General features: G+C 54.7%; 1 protein-coding gene across 4 annotated transcripts in view; it reads left to right on the forward strand.

Moving 5' to 3' along the window:
- Positions 1–9,713, forward strand: part of ZCCHC24 (zinc finger CCHC-type containing 24) — a 60,955-nt gene extending 51,242 nt beyond the window's left edge. For 3 of the 4 annotated variants that reach the window (XM_045783370.2, XM_045783368.2, XM_045783369.2), the window contains one exon: positions 5,464–9,713. In XM_045783370.2, the coding sequence (XP_045639326.1) occupies positions 5,464–5,577 (114 nt within the window). In that variant the 3' untranslated portion in view covers positions 5,578–9,713. The other variant, XM_087862991.1, reaches the window with a different exon arrangement.
- The last annotated feature ends 11,267 nt before the right edge of the window (positions 9,714–20,980 follow it).

The following is a 20,980-nucleotide window of genomic DNA, read 5'->3' on the forward strand; positions in this document are numbered from 1 at the left end:
TGTGACTTGCTCCAGTGGGGGTCATGGGCAGGTGCTTGCCAGAGTCCGTGGACAGCGGTACAGGGCAGAGGTTTGCTGGACCGTGATTCACAGGGAAGAAGGCCGAAGAGCTGGCGTGTTTGCAGAAGTGTGATGGTGCACGATCCTGGGGTATCAGCTAGATGGTGGGGAAGGGAAGCCAGGGGGGCCCTGATGGACAGGGAGGTTGGCGGGGGGGCTGCACTGTGTGGAGCAGTACAGAGAGCAGGGTTCTGAAGAAGACCAAGTCCACGGTGCAGTCAAGGGGGTGGTGGGAGAGCTCATGTTGATGACGTCGTGGGGGGCACCGAGGAGCCAGGGCTGGGGCCAGTCCTCCCTGTGGAGGCTGAGTCACTGAGAAGGATGGTGGGAGCGGGGCGGGGGTAGGACTTTGGGGCTTTGGGGTTCTTGGGGAAGGCTCCCCTGAGGGACTGATGTCGGCTGAGCTCTGGTGGAGGGTGGAGGGGGCTAGGAGGGAGTGGCTAAGGGGGAGGGAACAGCGTGTGCAAAGTGGGGAGGCCAGGGTCAGGTACAGAGCCCTGGGGGAGCTGAGAGGTGAAGCAGAGGTCGGAGGTGGGGGCCGGCTGCACGGGGCTGGCTTGCAGGCTGTGGCGTGGAATTTGGTCTTTATTCTACTAGGAGCACAGGGAAGCCGTCCGAGTGGATTCTTGTGGTGGAAATATTTTGTGATTTCATGCCCCTCGTGCCCGCTTCTACTGCCTCTGTTTGCAGACCCTCCATCCCTCCTCCTGCCCCAGGGGTCTCTGTGGTTCCCATCAGCCACACAGTGGCACACGGACAAATAGACTCAAAGCTGGCCATGGCGGTCCGGTGGACAGGGGTCTCCTGAGTGGCAGGCCCTGGCCCACATCCTAGTGGCGTCAAGGGGGATACTGAGGCCCAGCAGTGCCAAGACAGGCCTGATGACCCAGTGGGAGGCCCGGTGTTTTAGGAGCATGTCCAGGGCATGGGGTAAAGGAGACACGGTGTCCTGGTTCCTAATTCCTTGCCAATTCCTGAGAAGGTCTGAGACCCCAGGCCAAACACACCTTTCCCACCGTGTCGGACCAGGAGCACATTCACCTTTGGGTTGGACTCTGCTTTCCCAGGGGCCCTTGGGCATGGCCAGTGCCTTTCAGTGGGGTTCATGCCCTCTCACTGGATGCCCTTTGTTGAGGAGTTCTCTGGAGCCAGATCCGAGTAGTGGTGAAGGAGCACCCAATTCCAGGACTGCCAAGCCTTCCAGGACCGCCTTCTCCAACGGGAGAGATGGGATCCAGTCAGGGTCAGCAACTGGCACTTCGGGAAACCCTGGCACCCATTGGGTGCCATTTGCTGAGCCCCACCCTGACAGCCTTCCTGCGTCATGTGTGCTTAGACCCGGTGTTCTGTTCATCCCCCTTCCACAGGGAGAACAAGCAGGGCCCTGAGAAGCCACGTGGTCTTCCCAGGGGCCCCAGGGGGCAAGTGGAGCTGTCCTTACACCTGTGTTTGGGGACAGTCTGTTGAAGTGTGAGGAGCCCAGGCTGGAGGCCGGCAGGCGTCAGGATGTGTCCCCACTCTGCCGCACAGGCCCCAGGGAGGCCGGAGCAAAGTGCTGGGTGCGCTCCCAGGGCGGGAGAGAGGAGGCCAGGCCGCAGGTGGATTCCCGTGAAGGGAGAGGGCAAGAATGGAGAAACCGTACCAGTACTTACCACCTGTCATCCTCTTAGCTACCCCGGTCAACTCTATTGGCTTCCCATTGTACAGAGGGGAAAACTGAGGCAAGGGCATAAATGACTTACCCAAAGTCAGTAGAGAAGCTGGGATTCATGAAGAAGCATCAAGTTTGGGGCCAGAAGGGGAGGGGAGCAGGGAGGCCAGGTCACGGTGGCGGGCTGGGGAGGGGAGTTGGTAAGGCCCCATTTCCTACTGGGGCTCAGATGTACGGGGCTTGGGTGTGTGTTGGGGGTCTGCGAGGCTCGATCCTTATAATGCTCACACCCTCTGCAACTCAGGCAGAGAGGCAGGGCCCAGCCCACAGGCCTGAGGCCAGGGGACCTGCTTCCCTGCCGTGGCCCCAGCCTCCGGCACCCCTGCCGCTGTATTGCCCAGCATCCAGCGGGGCAGGGCTCCCCACTGCTCCCCTTCCATGAGGAGGCCCATTCTTGGCTTGCACCACCATCCCAGGCCGGCTACGGCCTCACCTGACTCATCGGCTCCATCCTGCAAAACTCAGTCTGAGCGCAGCCTCCCCAGCCAGCCTTGCCACGCCGCGTGCACCCCGACACTCAGGATCAGTCTCTTCGTGGGTACCCAGTCCAGAAGGCTCTTCTGAGAACACGCAGCTCTGCTCTTCCCCTCTCCCAGTCAGTCGTCCCTGTTGTTGAGCCCTACTGTGTGCAGCCAGGAGACTAAGGCCAAGAGAGACGGTAGGGCTTGAGCAAGGCTGTTTAGCCTGGCAGTGTTAGGGGGCCTAGGTACCCCCTGCCCCGCAATCAGGGGCCTTTGAACTGCTGAGAGGAGGACTTGGAGTCCGCCCCCACCCCCGTCGTGGAGAGGGCTGCTTTATTTCTCCTGCTCCCCCCCCCCACGGAGCTCTGACCTGTGCAGCATCTATGCCCTGAGAACCCTCCACTTTCCCTCTCCTCCCTCCCCTGCACATCTGTTTCCCGTCAGCCTCCAGCTGCAGCCTCCCTGCCCCCCAGGAGAAGAAAACACTGAAGGGCTCTGCCTCCCTGCTGGGGGTGTGGGCGCCCTGGCGCGATCCATCCCAGCAGCTGGATGTTTGCCCTCCGTGCAGGGGAATCGTCCTGCCGGCCTCCCCCAGCTCCCCCGCTCAGCGGAGCCTGGACCCGTGGAGGGCAAGGGCAAGGATGGGGTCATGGCCAAGGAGGAGGGATGGTAAGGATACTGCGGGGCCGTTTCCCCGGGGACTCAGCCGCCTCCCCTGCCCCCAGCCTGCCCCCAGTGCTCCATCGCACTGACAATAGCAACAAACATACATGGTAGTAATACTGGCCGACACTTTGCCCAGGTGCCTTTGCGTGTATTATCTTATTGACTCTTCACAACCACCTTATCAAGTAGCTACTCTTAGTAACCCCATTTTATAGAAGAGACAATTGAGGCACAGAGAGGTTAAGTAACTTCTAGAGGTCACACAGCCATTATTAAGTCTTGCCGAGCTCGTCACGGCTCTCTCCATCATGCACACAGTGTATGTTATTAACTCCCGCCCAGGTTACAGAAGGGTGTGTCCAGCTTCTCAAGGAGAAGCTCTTACCCAGCAACCCTGGGTAGATAGGGGAAGCTGCAGGCCCTTGGCCAAGACCCTGAATGTCTTGGGGCCTCGGGTTTCCTCAGCTGTAAAAACGACGATAGCGATAGCCCCCTTGCGGCGAGGTTGTCGGGTTAGGTGGTATGGTTTGCGTGGCAATACCTTGCGAAGTATAAACCATGGGGGGCGGGGTGGTATGGGGCCTGCCTACTCTGGCCTCTCTGGCCCCACCCGGAAGACTGGGTCAGGGAGGCGTTCTGGCCAGCATGGAGAGCTGGAAACCAGGCCAAGTCTGATGTGGGGGAGGAGAGACTTGAGGACGGCCTTTCTCCGACCTATGGGAGCCGAGAGTGTGGGGCCCCTGGGTGCGGTGATGACGAGGGTGGGGGGATGGGGAACCAGCGTTCAGCTCCAGGTCAGGAAGCCCTTCTTACGGCCCGGCAGCTGGGCCGGCAGGGCGCTCCCCAGCCCTGGCTTGCAGGCCAGGCCCGTGGGTTGCTGTTTGTCTTCCCGAGATGTCTGCGCGGGTAGGTCAGGGGGCCTTCCTGGGCCTTCCAGCTTGCAGTCATGGCTTCGGTGCCCTATCCCGTGGTGGTGCCCCCCCCATCAGTCATCATAACAAGCAATATGAAGAGCTTTTATCTGCTCTGCTCTTTCTGATCATTGAGTTGTAACAACGACCCCATAAGAAGAGTGTCACCAACCTCCCCTTTTACAGATGGGGAGAGGGAGGATCGGAGGGACCAGGTGGCGGGACCAGGTGGCTTGCCCAAGGTCGCACAGCTTGTAGGTAGCTCAAGCCCGTCTGACACAAAGCTAAACTCTCCCTCCTCTCCCCTAGCCAGGAAGGCCGGTCATCTTAAAGCCCCTTGAGACAAGGCCGAGGCTCCTGTGCTTTTCGCACACCTTCTCTATGCGGCCTTAGGCTTGGAAGCACGGAGATGGGTTTTACGACCCTGGGATCAGAACCCTGCCGTTCCACCGTCTCTGTGCTCACCTCCTGGAGCCTTGCGGCTCTTCCACTTCCCAGACTGCTCTCAGTGTCTGCTTCGGGCCGGGAGTTGTGTGACGGGCCAGAAAAGCCCGGGTGCTGCTCTCGGGCAGTTTGCCGTCTGCCCGCGGCTTCCCTCCAGGACCATCCCACTGACACCAAGGCTCTGTGGCCCCCCAGCAGCCTGTGCTTCCTGCCCCCTCTCCTCAGCATGTGGGTCCCAGCTGTCCCCAACCGGCTGCCTTTGAGTCCCCCCAGATCCAGGCAGGGGACCCTTCTGCAGGTGGGGGTTCTGGGCTGGGGCTTTGACGACCAGCCAAGAAACCCTGGGCCTCAGGAGGTGGGCCTAATCGCCTCCATATATTTTCCAGGGAAACAAGCTGTCCTGGCTTTTGTGAGCCAGGATGGGGGGGGAGCGGGAGCAGGAAACACCCTGCGTTGCAGAAGTGCTCTCCTGCGTGCCTAAGACTGCTTAGCTGACAAACATCTGCCCCACAACCCACGTGCAATGACGGCCCACTTTCTGAGGCCCCCGGAGGTCACATAGCGCGTGAGTAGCGCCACAGGTCTGGCAAGCCACCTCCCTTCTCTGGGCCTCAGTTTCCCTGTTAGGACACAGTGGGGTTCTACAACTCCTTTGGCTACTGAACGGACAGGGGAAGGACTGCACCAGGCCCTGGGGTGAGAGGCACTGGCTGCTAACCTCACAGAGCCGAGGGCTCCTTGACCTCAAGCCCGGGAGTGACAGGTAGCCTGGGAAGGAGCGCCAGGTGTGCTGGAGATCAGATGTGGGCCTGGGGCTTCCTTGCTCTGGGCCTTGATTTCCTTATCTGGGTCATGTCTGTGCTTCACCATCCTGCCTGTGTCCTGGGCTTTTGTGAGCTTCGGGGGTGGCTGCTCCCACAGTCCTGGGGGAGGGCAAAGTGGCACCCAGACCTCGCGGTCCAGGAGCCTCTCCGCCCCCTACCCCCGCCCCCCAGCCCCAGCCGTGCACCTGCCACAGGCAAAAGGCAGGAAGGACCCAGGCCCCTAGGGAAACAACCTCTGTGACTCCAGACTCTCTCTCCAGGCACCCCCACCCCTGTCTGTGTGTCTGTCTCGTGCTCTCTCTGTGCCTCTCTCTGCATCTGTCTCACTCTCCCTGCTTCTCTCTGTGTTTCTGTCTTTCTCTCCACTCCCCCCTTCCTCTCTGCAGAGACCTCTGGAGAAGCCCGACGGCCTGGATGTGTCCGACCAGAGCAAGGAGCACCCCCAGCACCTCTGTGAGAAGTGCAAGGTGCTGGGCTATTACTGCCGCCGGGTGCAGTGAGCCGGCCGCCGCCCGCCGTGCCTGCAGCCGCCTGCCCGGCCGCCGGAGGAGCCGCCCCTGCCTGGGTCTCTCCGCGGTGCCTCGGGTCCTGCAGCCTTACACGCCTAGGCAGGGTTGTCTTAGGTTCTCGTCTCATGTGTGTTGACAAACAGTGTTATGGATGTGGCTGCCCCCACAGGACGCCGGGCCTCTGGGACTCTCTACAGGTGGGCCTGGGCTCTGTGTGGAGGGGACAAGGGTGAGCAGAGGTCAGCACCCAGGACCCCAGAAAGCCCTTGGTGTGTCCCCTGCCGGCGGTCTTCCTCTGAGACTCCCTTTGGGGTGAGCAGCCTTGTATTGGCCACAAGTGCACTAAATGTACTGTGAATCCCAAGGCCTGCAGGGGACTGTCTCCCCAAGACTAGCCAGGCCCCCTTCTCTACCCAGAACCTTCCAGTTTGCCCCGTGTGCAAAGCCACTCTCAGAGAGCCGTATGTTTCTGTCCAGTTTGAGTCAGCAATCCTGGCGAGCTGACGCCTGTTTTAGCAGCTGCTGGGGAGTGGACGTTCTGCCCCCTGCCCACCATGAGCCCCAAACCCCACTGCCTGTGACATCATTAGTATGGCATACCCCAGACCCAGAGGTCAGGGACAGGGAGGCGCTGAATGTGGGACAGTGTTCCATGGTGTGACGTGGGGCACCTCAGACAACGCCTCCCCTCGCCCCCCACCACACACGTCTCCCCCTTGGGATGGGATTTCGTGCTTGGATTTTGTCAGGCTGCTTCCCTACCGCTCTCCTTCACCCCCACCCACACTGGGGTCCGCGCCCTGATCGAGGCCGTAGGGCCCGGTGGGGAAGACACTCTGGCAGGACAGACACGGACCTGGTGGTCTGGAGACCTAGGTTCACGTGCCGGCCCTGCTGCTCACACACTACGAAGCCTCGGGAAGGACTTCCCATCTCCGGCCCTCAGGGCGCCTGCTAGTTAGTGAGAGAGCGGCTCCGGGGCGCACAGGCCCATCTCAGCTCTGGTGTTGTGGGGTTCACATGGAGCTTCACCAAGAGAGGCTCGCCAAGCCCCACACCACACGCAGTCACCTGTCAGTCACTTAGGACAGAGCTGAAGGATGCCGGTTCTCCCGGTCACTGCCTGTAACCCCCGCCCTGTCTGATGTCCCCACCCCACCCCAGCAAAAATGAGGGAGAAGGATCCCCCCCTCACACAGGGCAACCCCAACTAAGCTACAGAATCTCTCTTTTATAAAATGGGGACAAGGATTTCCTACCTCCCAAGGGAGCAGGGAGGCCCCTGGGCAAGTCATGTTGGTCAGGGAGACCGCTGTCCTGGCTGGCGGGAGGGATCACGCTCACCTCTCTCCTCTCTCCCCTGTGAGAAGCCCTATTTTTACTGTCCCATCGTCCCTCCTTTCTCCCAGGGAGAGGGAGAGAGTCGGCTGGCGGGAATGGGTCACTTGATTTTGCCCCAACATTATGCCTCTGTGGAAAAAAAAAAATCAGACCATGAAATGGGCCTGAAATTCAGTGTTTACCATGGCTCAAGGTCACCCAACTGGGGCCTGGTCGCCTTTTGTTTTCAAGTGAAAATGCTGTGTACAACTGAGGAATTAACAGTGAAGTGATAACCAGGGGTCCAGGGAGCAAGTTGAAGAGATGGTGTGAGTGTGTTTGCACCCCGGGGTGGGGGGAGGGCGGTTCAGGGGAGATGTCAGGGGCCATGCCCTCTGAGCACTTAACAAGAGGATATTCGCTCCAGCCTGAGCCCTGTGGCCACCTCCCCGCTGCCCACAGGGGCAGAGGGCCCAGCAACCGACTGTGAACACCCTCGCCTCCCACCGAGGAATCCCTCCCAGCTGTTCCCTGTCTTCTCTGCGGTGGCAAGGTGAGCTGGAGTCATCCCGGCCCAAGGCTCTCTGTCCCCAAGGGGAAGCTGTCACTGTCAGTCATCCTAGTGCACTGAGGAAGGTAGTGTCCACAGTGGTGGCCCATGTGCTGGTCTCTTCCGTGAGGACCAGGACCCAGCCCTTCCAGGGACCTGGACCCGGTGGCGGGGGTCTTGACCCCAGGAGGCCCGGAGCCTGCCAACCGTGCTGCGGTGGTGGGGGCAGCCCACACCCTAAAAAGAACGCAGGCTCCAGACTGCTGGAGACCAGGGCCTTCCCCGGGCCAGTAGGAAATGGGATATCACCCCAAAGTGACCTTCTCAGGAGGGCTGCCCAGCTGGTAGCGGCCGCCCCTGCCATCTGCGCGGAGCAGGCCAGTGTGGGGGCTGGGCCCTCCTGCCCGAGGCAGCCCCTCCGCACTCCCCACCCCTGCACGGCTCTGGCTGAATGTGGGAGCTCTCTGTGGGCAGCAGGGGCTGTGCTGTCCAGGCCGGGTACTGTGAGGACAGAGTGCTCAGAGGGCCTGAGAGCCCGGGAGACAAGAAAGTGTGTGGCTTGTATGTTCAAAAGGGACAATCGCCTGCAGTGAGTAGATCTAGGGATCTAGCTGAGAGATAACAGTGTTTAACCCATATGAAGTATTCGATAGTTCTACTTGTGAATTTGTATTTATTTTGAGTTATACTTGACACAGAATTCCTTTTTTTTTTTTTAAGAAAAATACTATGTGTGTATTTTGAAAAAAAAATCATAGATGTTAAAATTTCTTCTGGTTACCCATTTTTCTCACAACACTGAATTTGTTACCTTCTCCCGAAAAACATCTTCATGGTGATCTTTGTCTGTATATATTTGAGGGCCTTTTTTTAAAAAAAGAAAAAGAAAAGAAAAATATAATTGTTTGATTTTTGAGGAAAAAAAAAAACAAAAAGAGAGGCATTTTCGAAGTTCAGAGCTTTCAGGAGGGCGGTAGAATATCAGATGAAGGTTTCTGGAAGTATTTTTGCAAACCTTCTGGTTGCGCTGCCAGAAAATATTTATGGTGAGAACTTTTCTTTTTTTTTCCTGTTGTTGGTTTTTTTTTTGTTTGTTTCGTTTTGTTTTTGGTTTGATTTTTTACTATGCTTTGATCTGTAAAAAGTATGCAACCGAACTACATTAAGAAGGAAATATTATCTACATAGAATATTATATGAAGTTGGTACATAATTCTGATGAGGAAGAAAAAATCTTTGCAATTCTTTAAGCCATATTGTTGTTCTTCTCTGTTGTTTTCCTTGGATGAAAATATCAGTATTAAGTAGCCAAGCATATTATTCAAGTGCTTAGACTTATTAATATGTTCGTGTCCTGTATTTATACATACGTGTATTTTGGAAAGTATTGCTTTTTCTAAGGGAAGCGATTATTAGATACGTAGCCAAAAAGGGAATAGTGACCCCTTTGAGCCTCTTCAGCTGAGGGTAACAAACACAGCATTGTAATCCATTCTTTTGCACCTTCTTATTATTATCTTGTTATTATGGTTATTAACTTTGTGGTGGGGGGGGACAGGGAGTGGGCCAGGGGAAGAAGGGGCCTCGCAGTGTTACGCAGCCAGCCTTTGATGACGAACTAGCCCCTCCACGGTTGGCCAGCTCCAAAGATGGCCTCCTTGGCCTGGCGGAGGGCTCCCGTCAGCGGGGCCCAGGAGGGAAGAGGGAACGGGAGCAGACTTCTCCACGCTCCTCTGTGGAGCTTTACCATCTGAGCCACGCCTCTGGGCCCCGCACTCTTTGAACTTGGATGCGTCAACCAGAGCCTTTACACCTGCCCTCCAACGTCTAATAGACTTGAATCTACTCTAAATGAATATTTAATCCAGCATCACTACATTGTAGCCCAGTGCAACAACTAATCCTGAAGTTTGGGAGGCATTCCGGCCCGCAGGGAGGTGGCTGAGCCGTCCCCCAAGGGATGGTGGCAGAAGGGCCCATTGCCGTCTGTCGCCAGCCTCGCCGTCGGACCTCCTCCGCTCCCGTGTGGTGACCCTGTCCGTGTCTGTATCTGTTAATACGTGTGTGTCCAGCTAAAAAGACAAACAGAACCCGTGGGCCCAGCTCGGAGGGTGCATGGAGAAGGCTCCCGACCTCTCCGAAGGGCCGCCCTCGGGATGGCATTCCGTTGTGTGCCTTATTCCTGGAAAATCTGTATACAGCTTGCCTATAGCAATATAGCCTTTTCATGCTGTATTAAAAGAACTTTTAAAAGCAAGAGAGGTTCCTGGGTTTCCTTATTTACACAGAGCATCCGTGGGGAGCTGGACGTCTTCTCCGATGCGTGAGGCCAAGTGGGGTGGGGAGGACTTCGAGCTGCCTTTCTCCTGTCCCGGGTCTGGGTCCTCTTGTCCTTGTCCTGCCTCCTCCCATTGATTTGCCTGCTCCCAGCCCCTCTGCCCCCAAGTGGACGCTCTTTCCAGAGTCAGGGCCCTCCCCAGCTTGGGCCCCAGGCTGGGCGAGATTGTCGGCACATTAGGTCACACGTTAGCTCAGCAATGGGACTCCCGGGTGACCATATATAGGAGTGAATCTTCCTTGGAGGCAACAGCTTGGGCCCCACCGCCGTGGCTGGCCCTCTTGCCAAGCCCAGGATTTGGGCTTTAGACCCTGGGCATCATACGATGAGCAATCAGAAGCATCCAGGCCTCCTGGGAAGTCCCCAGGAGAGGGAACAGAGGATCTCTCTCTTCTGAACAAGCCAGGATGAGGCCGGGCTGTCAGAAGGTGGGGTTCTTGCTGAGAGCCGTGGACAGGAAGCAGTGGCTCTCAAGAAGCCACCGACACATGGGGGCCCCTCGGCCTGGGGCCAGCGCTCTGGTCACTCTCAAACTTGCTTTTCGCTGGAATCACGATGGGAGCTGTGGTCCCACCCAGGAGATGCTTGAGAACTTGGCCTGTGTCCTCAGGTTTTTAAAGCCCCAGAGAAGTCCAGTGTACAATGTTGAGAAATGCCAGGCTTTGAAATGGTTCCTCACAGTGGTGATGTCAGGGGGGAGGCCAGTGGGCAGAGGCTCTGGCCGCACTGGCGGAGCACTCCATCCTCAGCTCTGGCCAATTACTGCTATCTAAGAATATACTGCTTGGCGCGGGGGACGGGGTGAGGAGTGGTCCTGAAGATCCAGGTGGTTATGTGAAATTTTACGATTTTAAATTTTGGCAACTAGCTTACTAAACTTGTAAATAGTATATAGGTCAAACCATGTGTCTGTGGGCCAGAACTTGCCTCCAGACTGCATGTGGCCTCTGAGAGCAGAGAAAAGATGTGGGTCCTTGGGGTCAGGGAGCACGGTGGGGGAGGGGGAGGGAACTGGCAGGAGCAGAAATCCCTGACTTCAGAAGCAGGGAGTGTTGCCCCTGTATTATTTGGAGTGTCCAGTGACTCCCAGAAGCCACCAAGCCCTTCCCTGCTCGCGGGCACACTCACCCCGAGATGCCTGCCCTCAGGGTGAGTGATGTGGCCAACAGGGCCAGAGTCAACCTGGACTTGGAACCAGAGCCAAGCAGGTGAGTGGAGAGGGGGACCCAACCCCAACACGTAGGAGGAGGAGGAGGAGGGGATTATCTCCCAGGAGTGCCTGTCTGGTGGCAGGCACCCCACCAGCAGCCCCAGGAGGGGGCCGCCCTCCCCAGTAGGGATCTGTACAGATCCAAGGACTGGAGCCCTGGTCTGTCAGGGTGCCCCTGTGCCCCACAGCCCTGCCTCCCCCGGCTGTGTGAAGCTGAGCTGTTCCTCCGCCTCTCCCTGAGCCCCAGCTGCCCCAGGGATAGTGTGCAGATCGGGCAGATCAGATGGCCTTGTAAGCACAAGGCCCAGTGCCTGGCCTGGCACCCGGGGGGTCCCCAGGGACGTGGCTCTCTTGCTCCTGTTGTCTGTGACAGGGGCGGAAACACCTTGCCCGAGGTCACACAGGAAGTCAGAGGGGGAGCCAAGCCCCCCGCCCAGGACCCCTAGGTCCACTGACTGGCCGCCAGGCGCTCCCTGGGCACCCGCTGTGCGCCGGGGCTGAGACTTCGAGGTTAACATTCGGTTATCCACCCTGGTGCGTCGATGTGCTTGCGCCCATGTGTGTGTTTTGTTTTCCGTGGAAAGAAAACAAACCGAAGGCAAACACAGCCTGCATTTCGACATCTCCCGGAGCTGTGGAAACCAGTCATTCCCCTGGACAGGAAGGATTTCCGGTCAGACTTAACGTCCGTGTCTAGAGGCAGCTGGCTGCAAGGCCCCGAGAGAACACAGTCCACCTCAGAAGGGGTGTCAGGGGACCGGAGAGGACGGCCCCGCGCTGGGCCTGCCCCTGCCTCCCCCGGACACCTACTCACACCCCTCACGTTTCTGTCGGGGCGACACTGAGGACCCCGGAGGGGAAGGCTTGCCCGGGGTCACCCCACGGGCGGGGGGCAGTGACAGGGTTTGAACCCCGAGTTCTCAGTCCCCGTGCAGGGATGTGGAGGCAGCACTGGGGCTGAGCCCAGGCCTGGGAGCACGGAGCCCCCTCGGTGCCTGCTCTAGACACGGGGAGGGAGACCAGGCCAGTGTCTCACCCCCCCTTCCCATCTCAGCACCGGCACCTGCTGGGAGCCCTGGGACCCCTCGTGGGACCCAGACAAGGCTCCTAGCACCCCTCGGCGTCCTTATCTGTGTGCTGGGGGCAATCGAGACACACTTGCGGGCCGCGTGGGCTGATGGCTGCTTCTCCTCCCACGGGGCCCCCGCCGCGCGCTGGGGTTCCTCACACTGGGAGGCGGGGCCGCGCCGCCCTCCAGCTGCAGGCCCGTGTCTTCTCCGTGGCCTCACGTGTGCCCCTAACAGTCCCAGCAGGAGCCAGGGCAGGGAACAAGAGGCTAACAGGGCAGGTAGAGAAGCGGAGGCCCAGGGAGGGCATGACGCCCCACACGGACAAGCGGGGTGCTCTGCTGTGCCATCTGGCCTCCGCACGCGCTGCGGTTTCTGATGCTGACGACAGACTCCCAGTGGACTTCCTTGTGGAGGACTTCCTTGTGGCCAGGTGTGTGCCCCGAGCTGGGGCTGGGCCCCACATGGAGCTGGGAGTCGGGCCCCCGCCTGCCCTCAGACACCCTGACCCCTCTCCCCTTGGCCTCGGAAACCCAGGGTCGGGCATCCCAACAGCACCCCAAGCAGTGTCCCAGCCAGGGCTGCCTTGGCCAGGCTCCCCCGTGGCCTCTGGGGGAGGGAGAAGGGGCAGGAGGAGCTGGGACAGGGGGGCGGCCTGCGGGGGGAGGGCGGCCGCCTCCAGAGTCAGGAATCTGGTTGTTCCCTGGAACTCTGTGCAGAGCCAGGAACGGTCTGTCCTCAGGCACAAAGGGCCCTCTAAACACACCCACTTCATCCAGCGCTGTTAGAGGCCCCGCGCTCACCTCGCCCCGCCACACACGTATTCACACACACGCACGCCATGCGCTCACACCCGCCCTCAGACGCCTGGCTGCGCCCCGGCGAGTCCTGCGGGAGTGGGCAGCCCTGGGACACCCTCTCCAGCCAGAACGGTGCTACTGCGCTGTCTACAAGCTGGGGGTCCCCAGGGCAGCTCCTCTCCCTGACCCCTCCGACCCAAGGGTCACTTTTAGGGAGGAGGAAACTCCGGCCCGGAAGGGTAAGGGACTCCCTGTGAATCTGCCCACATCCCCGTCCCCGCGAGTCCCTCACCATGAGTCCAGACCACGGCACCCTCGGGTAGGTGGGAGAAGCCAAGCCCCGACCCTCGGCCCAACGCAGGGACCGAAAGTCCGTCCTCGCATCTCAAACGGTGGAGAGTGTCCCTGTGTTGTGAGGTGGGATGACAGCCCTGGGGGCGTGAACACCCCCGTCCTCGTCTGTTGGTACTGGAGGATGTATGGGCGCAGGGGGGCGGAGCCTGCACTGTTTTCAAATCATCCAGGACACAGGACGGGCAGGATGGTGAGGACGCTGGAGTGATGAGCGCCTGGGGTCTCATGTGCTGCCCCCTCCACTCCTCCGGGGCAGCAGACGAGCTGCAAGGGGAGCCAGGCCGAGGGAGTGCACCCAGGCCAAGTGTAGGCGAAGGGCTGGGGGCGGTCCCCAGACACAGCCTCACCCACACCCAGCGCCCTGCAGGGTCCTGTTGGCCAGCAGCCAGGGCTCTCTCTATGCATCTCCAGCGCCAGTGTGGCCTGGCACCTCGCGGGGTTGAATGTGGAGTAAATGAGGAAATAAGACCTGGCCAGCATCCAGCAGGTTCCCCGTTGTGCCAGCCCCTGAACTATGTGACTTCCACGCTTGCAACCACCCTGCGAGCTGGGAGCTAGGACGAGGACCACTTGACAGATGGGCAAGCTGAGGTTTGGGATGGTTGAGTGACTTGTCCAAGATCACCTGGCTAGCAAGAGTAGAGCCCCTCCCTGGGCCCCTCCCAGAGACATCTGTCTCCGAGGCTATGTTCAGCCCCGGGGGCCTAATCCCTGCCTCCTGCAGCTGTGCACCCTCCCAGACAGCCAGTCGGACATCCGGGCTGACCTGGCCTGCTCTCAGGCCCCTCACACCCGCCCAGCCTGGCCTGCCAGCCTTCCTGCAGTTGCTCAGAGCCAATAACCATGGAGTGCACGCCCCGCGGTGGGAGCCAGAGCCAAGCCCAGGCCCCTCACAGCCCCCAACCCGCCTGCCACCTCTGCCCTTGAAAAGTTCGGGGGGGACGAGGCGGTACCACTGCTTCTGCCTCCACTGCCTCCAGGGCCAGTCAGGCCCAGCATCTGTGCCTCCTCTCCCTGGATGCTTGCTCTTCCTTCTCCTCCCCAGAGCCATGCATGCAGGCAGGCTACCTTCCCACATCCTGCATCTTGGTCCAAGATGCGAAGAGTACTTTCTCCCGTCCCCACGCAGTCCGAGCTGGGAGCTGAGCAGCAGTCCCCTTTACCACCCTCTTGACGTGCCACCGCCCCCACCTGTGGTCACTCCTTGAGGTCGGGCTCAGCCCCCACAGGCCCCTCCACATACAGTTCCTGCAGCCCAGGGGGCGATTTGGGACCCAGTCTGGGACCACGGCACCTGCCTCGACCTCCGTCTCTGCCTGCCCACCCTCATCCCGGCAGGGATTCTGGGTCAGATGGACTGGACACTGAGCCGCAGCTCATCAGCTGTCGTCCTGAGTAAGTCACCCCCCCCCCCCGAGCCCCGGTGTCCTCTCTCGCAAGATGGGAATAGTGCCCGTCTATCTCCCCGAGGGTCACTGTTAACGATTAAAAGGAGGCAAAGTGCTTGGCAGCTAGAACGTGCTCAAGAACTGTTAGCTACTGCAGCCCTCACAGAGGTGGTGACAGTCCCCTGGCCTGCACTGCCTCAGAAGGGGGCGTCCCCAGGGTCTCCTTCCGCCTCCTACCTCTTGAGCTCTGTGTTCTGAAACCTTCACTCTGAGCAGCTGGCAGATGTGGAGCCCATGCCTCGCTTCTGGAAGGGACTTGGGTTTGCTGGCTCCTTGCAGGCCATTCTCCTCCCCTCCCCAGGCACCCACACCATGTTAGTTCAGCGCTGACTGGGCTTCTGCCTCAGTTTCCTCCGCGGGCTGAGGCAAGAGACCTCTGGCTAGCATGTATCTCGTCCTCCTCTCCCTCGGGACCTGACCCCAGCCCCGCACCACAGTGGAGTCAGCTTCAAACCTTGTGGTCAGGTTCTCTCTCCCCTGACATCCTCGCCAGTTCAGAAGCCACCCAACCCCTCCACCCCTCAGTCCTCTGGCAACAATCGGCCGGTCCTCTGCTTCCCTCTGGTGGCGATATCTGAGAACAGCAACTTCCTGCTGGGAAATTTTTTTTCCTCCCCAGTTCCAGGTAATTCCAGACTTCGCCGGCGCAGGGCTACCTAGGCCTCGCCACCTTAAGCACCTATGAGCAATATTGTCAAGTGCTAACACCTGAGTTCAATTATAAAAATAATTCATGCATGATATGAAATGGGTACAACACAGAGAAATAGGAACTAGGATGTGAATTTTCACACCCAGTGGCCCAACTTCCCCCAGAGATCACTACTGTGAAGGGTTTGGCCATATCATTCCGTAATCTTTTTGCTTCCGTAAATCTGTGTGCCTGTGGTGTGTACACACACACGTTAACGGGATTAGACACACACGTTAATGGGCTCACACTTGACATGCTATTCTGTAACCAGCTTTGTCCACATCATTGTCTTGCCCTGTTAGCACGTAGGTCGGGCTCATTTGTCTAAGAATTGACTGTACTTCTTTGTTCACTAATGTATTTGTCATTTCCGAATAGAAGGATTGGAAGCATTATTGTTTTTAAAAGTCAATCGCTTTTCTTTTTTTTTAAAGTTTTTATTTGGGGGCACCTGGGTGGCTCAGTCCATTAAACATCTGCCTTCGGCTCAGCTCATGATCCCAGGGTCTTGGGATCGAGCCCCCCATCGGGCTCCCTGCTCAGTGGGGAGCCTGCTTCCCCCTTTCCTCCCCACTCATGCTCTCTCTCTCAAATAAATAAAGTCTTCAAAAATAAATAAATAAATAAATAAATAAATAAATAAATAAATAAATAAAAGCGTTTTTTAAAAAAATTCCAGTTAGTTAACATACAGTGCAATACAAGTTTCAGGTGTGCAATACAGTGATTCAACACTTCCATGTAATACCCGGTGCTCGTCACAACAATCCCCATCACCTATTTCACCCATCCCCCTATCCCCCTCCCCTCTGGTAACTATCAGTTTGTTTGCTAAAGAGTCTGTTTCTTGGTTTCTTTCTTTCTTTCTTTCTTTCTTTCTTTCTTTCTTTCTTTCTTTCTTTCTTTCTTTCTTTTTCTTTCTTTCTTTTCTTTCTTTCTTTCTTTCTTTCTTTCTTTCTTTCTTTCTTTCTCTTTCTTTCTTTCTTTCTTTCTCTTTCTCTCTTTCTTCTTTCTTTCTTCTTCTTTCTTTCTTTTTTTTTCACTTTGCTCATTTGTTTTGTTTCTTAAATTCCACATGAGTCAAATCATATGGTATTCGTCTTTCTCTGACTGACATTTTGCTTAACATAATACACTCTAGCTCCATCCATGTCCTTGCAAATGGCAGGATCTCTTTCTTTTTTATGGCTAATATTCTGTGTGTGTGTGTGTGTGTGTATACATATATACACACACATATATATGCATATATATCTTACATCTTCTTTGTCCATTCATCAATTGTTGGACACTTGGACTGTTTCCATAGCTTGGCTATGGTAGATAATGCTGCTATCAACATCAGAGTACATGTATCTCTTTGAATTAGTATTTTTGTATTCTTTGGGTAAATACCTAGTAGTACAATTTCTGGGCCACAGGGTAGTTCTATTTTTAACTTTTTGAGAAGCCTCCATACTATTTTCCGAGTGGCTGCCCCAGTTTGCATTCCCCCCAGCAGTGCAGGAGGGCTCCCCTTTCTCTGCATCCTCGCCAACACCTGTTGTTTCTTGTGTTGTTGATTTTAGCCATCCCGACAGGTGTGAGGCGACATCATCTCATTGTGGTTTTGATTTGCATTTCTCTGATGATGAGTGACGCTGAGCATTTTATAATGTGTTTGTTGCCCATGTGTAGGTCTTCTTTGGAAAAATGTCTATTCATGTCTTCCGCCCACTTTTTAATTGGATTTTTCAGTTTTTGGATGTTGAGTTTAATACATTCTTTGTATAATTTGGACACTAACCCTCTATCAGATATGTCATTTGCAAATATCTTCTCACGTTCTGTAGGTTGCCTTTAGTTTTGTTGTTTCCTTCGCTGTGCAGAAGCTTTATATGTTGATGTAGTCCTGATTATTTTTGCTTTTGTTTCCCTTGCCACAGGAGACATATCTAGAAAGAAGTTGCTACGGCCGATGTCAAAAAGTTACCGCCTGTGCTCTCTTCTAAGATTTTTTATGGTTTCAGGTCTCACATTTGGGTCTTAATCCATTTCGAGTTTTTATTTAGGGTGCAAGAAAGTGGTCCAGTTTTCCCAACACCATTTGTTGGAAAGACTTCTTCTTCCCATTGCGTATTTTTTCCTGCTTTGTTGAAGCATGTAATTGTGGTTCATTTCTGGGTTTTCTGTTCTGTTCCATTGGTCTATGCGTCTGTTTTTGTGCCCGTACCATACTGTTTTCATTACCACAGTTTTGTAATATAACTTGAAGTCCAGAATTGTGATGCCTTTAGCTTTGTTTGTCTCAAGGTCGCTTTGGCTCTGTGGGGTCTTTTGTGGTTCCGTGCAAATTTTAGAATTGTTCTAGCTCTGTGAAAAATGCTGGTGGTATTTTGATAGGGATTGCATTAAACATGTAGATTGCTTTGGGTACTACAGACACTTCAACAATGTTCTTCCAACCCACAGGCATGCAATGTCTTTCCATTTCCATTTCTTTGTGTCATTTTCTTTTCTTTTTTTTTTTTTGTAAAGATTTTATTTATTTATTTGACAGAGAGAGAGACAGCCAGCGAGAGAGGGAACACAAGCAGGGGGAGTGGGAGAGGAAGAAGCAGGCTTCCAGTGGAGGAGCCTGATGTGGGGCTCGATCCCAGGACCCTGGGATCACGCCCTGAGCCGAAGGTAAACGCTTAACAACTGAGCCACCCAGGCGCCCCTCTTTGTGTCATTTCCAATTACTTTCATCGGTGTTTTATAGTTCTCAGAGTTCAGGTCTTTCACCTCTTTGGTTAAGTTTATTCCTAGGTATCTTATTAGTTTTGGTACAATTGTAAGTGGGATTGATTCCTTAATTTCTCTTTCTGCTGCTTCATTATTGGTGTATGGAAATGCAACACATTTCTGTACATTGATTTTTGTATCCTGCGACTTTACTGAATTCATTTATCAGCCCTAGCAGTTTTTTGGTGGAGTCTTTCAGGTTTTCTATACATAGTATCATTTCATCTGCAAAGAGTGTAAGTTTCACTTCTTCCTTGTTAATTTGGATGCCTTTTATTTCTGTTGTCGGCATGCTGAGGCTAGGAATTCCAGTGAGAGTAGATGGTTCCCGTCTTGCTCCTGAGCACAGAGGAAAAGCTCTTAGTTTTTCCCCATTGAGGATGATCTTAGCTGGGAGTTTATTATAGAAGGCCTTCATGATGTTGAGGTATGTTCCCTCTAAATCTACTTTGTTGAGGGTTTTTATCATGAGTGGATGTTGTATTTTGTCAAATGCTTTTTCTGCACCTATGGAGAGGATCCTATGGTTCTTATCCTTTTATTGATGTGACGTGTCATGTTGATCGGGCGATCTTTTCTTAATCACTTTTCTGTTTTGTGCAGTAGGAAGATCTGGGGTCAGGAGAGCCAGGGTCTGACCTGACAGGTCTCAGGCCACTGTCACTGAGCTCATTGCTCTGCCCCTCCAGGTCCGTTTCCCCATCTACACAGTAGGTAGGGCACCTGGCTCCATCTAGAATCCTTCACTCTGATGATTCCTCTGAGCTGTGATCCCAGAGGCTGTCCTGGGATCATCCATACGGTTTTGGGGCTGGTGCAGGGAGGGGGCCTGGGGGGGCCCAGTGGGAACGTGGACAGTTGTGGAGAGGGACAGGCTGTGATGCTGCCCGCTGCCCCGTATCGGACGAGGCTGTCTGAGGGAGAGTGAGGTCTGACGCACGTTCCTCTCCTGCAGCTCACCGAGGACAGCTGGGCTGGCTGCTTTCTCTCGGAGGAACATGTGGGCATCTCCAGCCTCTTCCCCTGTCCTGAGCTGACTTGTCTATCACCCAAGTAAGAAGAGAACGTATTCTCCTTGTAAACAACTAAACCAATGCAGAAGATTTCAGCTTCTGGGGTCAGAGAGACTGGAGTCACCCTCCCACTTTAAATAACCAAATCAACAGACAAAATATGTGACCCGATGCTGTCCAGCTGTTGGACAGACCAGGGATTCCAGAGAAAAAGAAACACAAGCAAATGAGGTGAGGCTTGTGGTTGTGGAGAGTACGGCCTGGACAGAGTCTCCAGGTCTCCAGGCAGGGCGGGGGAAGCCACGCAGCCCAGCCAGCTCCCTTACTTGAGGAGGCTGACTGGGGAACTTAGGGGGCAGAGGCTAGGTAGCATTTTTGGATCAGAGCACTGGAAAGAAGACGGAGGCACTGAGAATGAAAAGTGTCATGGAGAGGAGGAAGGTCCGGTCCCAGAGAGAGCCTTCAGACCCGTGCAGAGGGCCCCCCTCACCCAGTTAGCAGAGAACAGATTGGCCCCTACATGTGAGATGACCCAACGCTGACCAAAGGACCACTCCCCACCCCGGAAGGAATGGGCAGAACTAAATCCCCAAAGTTCACAGGGGGACGGAAATAGTCAGAGTCCCCACCAGCCAGGTTGGGAAACCTCACGGTAAACAGGGCAGAACACTGAGAACCACATGACCTCAGAAGTAGGACAAAATTAGTTCTTCACTGAGAGATGTGCTGGTCTCTTTAACAAAGCTCAAAAGCAAGCCTAAAGGACTAAAACGATCTCCAAATAACTTACTTACATTCCACAACAGAGCTTAAGAATATTTACAGGAACACAACAATATCCAACACATTTTAATAAGGTAACATGTCTGGCATCTGTTAAAAGGTAGGCGTATAAAGAAGTAGAAATAAGTAAAAACAGACACAGAAATCACAGGTAATGGCTGAGTAGACATTAAAGCAGTTATAACCGTATTCTGTGTTTTCAAGAAGGTAGAGGAAAGCATGAGCATGTTAAAAAGAAATACAGAAACAATATTTTTTAATACCTCAATCAAACTTCTAGCGACGAAAAAATTTTTCTGGTACGAAAAATACAGTGGAGATTAACAGCAAATGAAGAGGAGAAAGGATTAGTAAAACCTGCACTTCCTCGGCTTTAGGCCCACTTGTCTGCCTAATCTGGCCTTAGACTGAGCATTTATTTAAGAATAAAATCATGGTAGTGGTCTGAAAAAAAAAGGAAAGAAAGAAAGGATTAGTGAACTTGATGACATAGTTGTAGAAACTATCCAAAATGAAATGCACCAACATGAAAAGACTGGAAAAAACAAAACAAAACAGAGCGTCAATGAGATGGGGCAACTCCTGTTGGGTTAATGTACAAATTAGGAATCCCCAAAGGAGAGGAGGAAGAGAAAGATATATAAAGAAATAATTAATGAAAAATTTTCAAAATTTGTGAAATCTATAAATCCAAGAAGGTCAATAAACCCAACACAAGAAATATATAAAGGAAACCATATGTTTCATCATAATCCAATTGCTTAAAGTCAGGTAGAAAATCTTTTTTTTTCCATGATTTTATTTATTTATTTGACAGAGAGAGAGACAGCCAGGGAGAGAGGGAACACAAGCAGGGGGAGCGGGAGAGGAAGAAGCAGGCTCCCAGCGGAGGAGCCTGATGTGGGACTTGATCCCAGGACCGTGGGATCACTCCATGAGCCGAAGGCAGACGCTTAACGACTGAGCCACCCAGGCACCCCAATCAGGTAGAAAATCTTAAAAGAAGATAGAGGGAAAGGGTATTACATACAGAAGAACAAAGATTAAAATT

This window comes from Ursus americanus, chromosome 6, assembly GCF_024610735.1.
Source record: "Ursus americanus isolate L20-20 chromosome 6, mUrsAme1.1.p, whole genome shotgun sequence".
NCBI lineage: Eukaryota > Metazoa > Chordata > Mammalia > Carnivora > Ursidae > Ursus > Ursus americanus.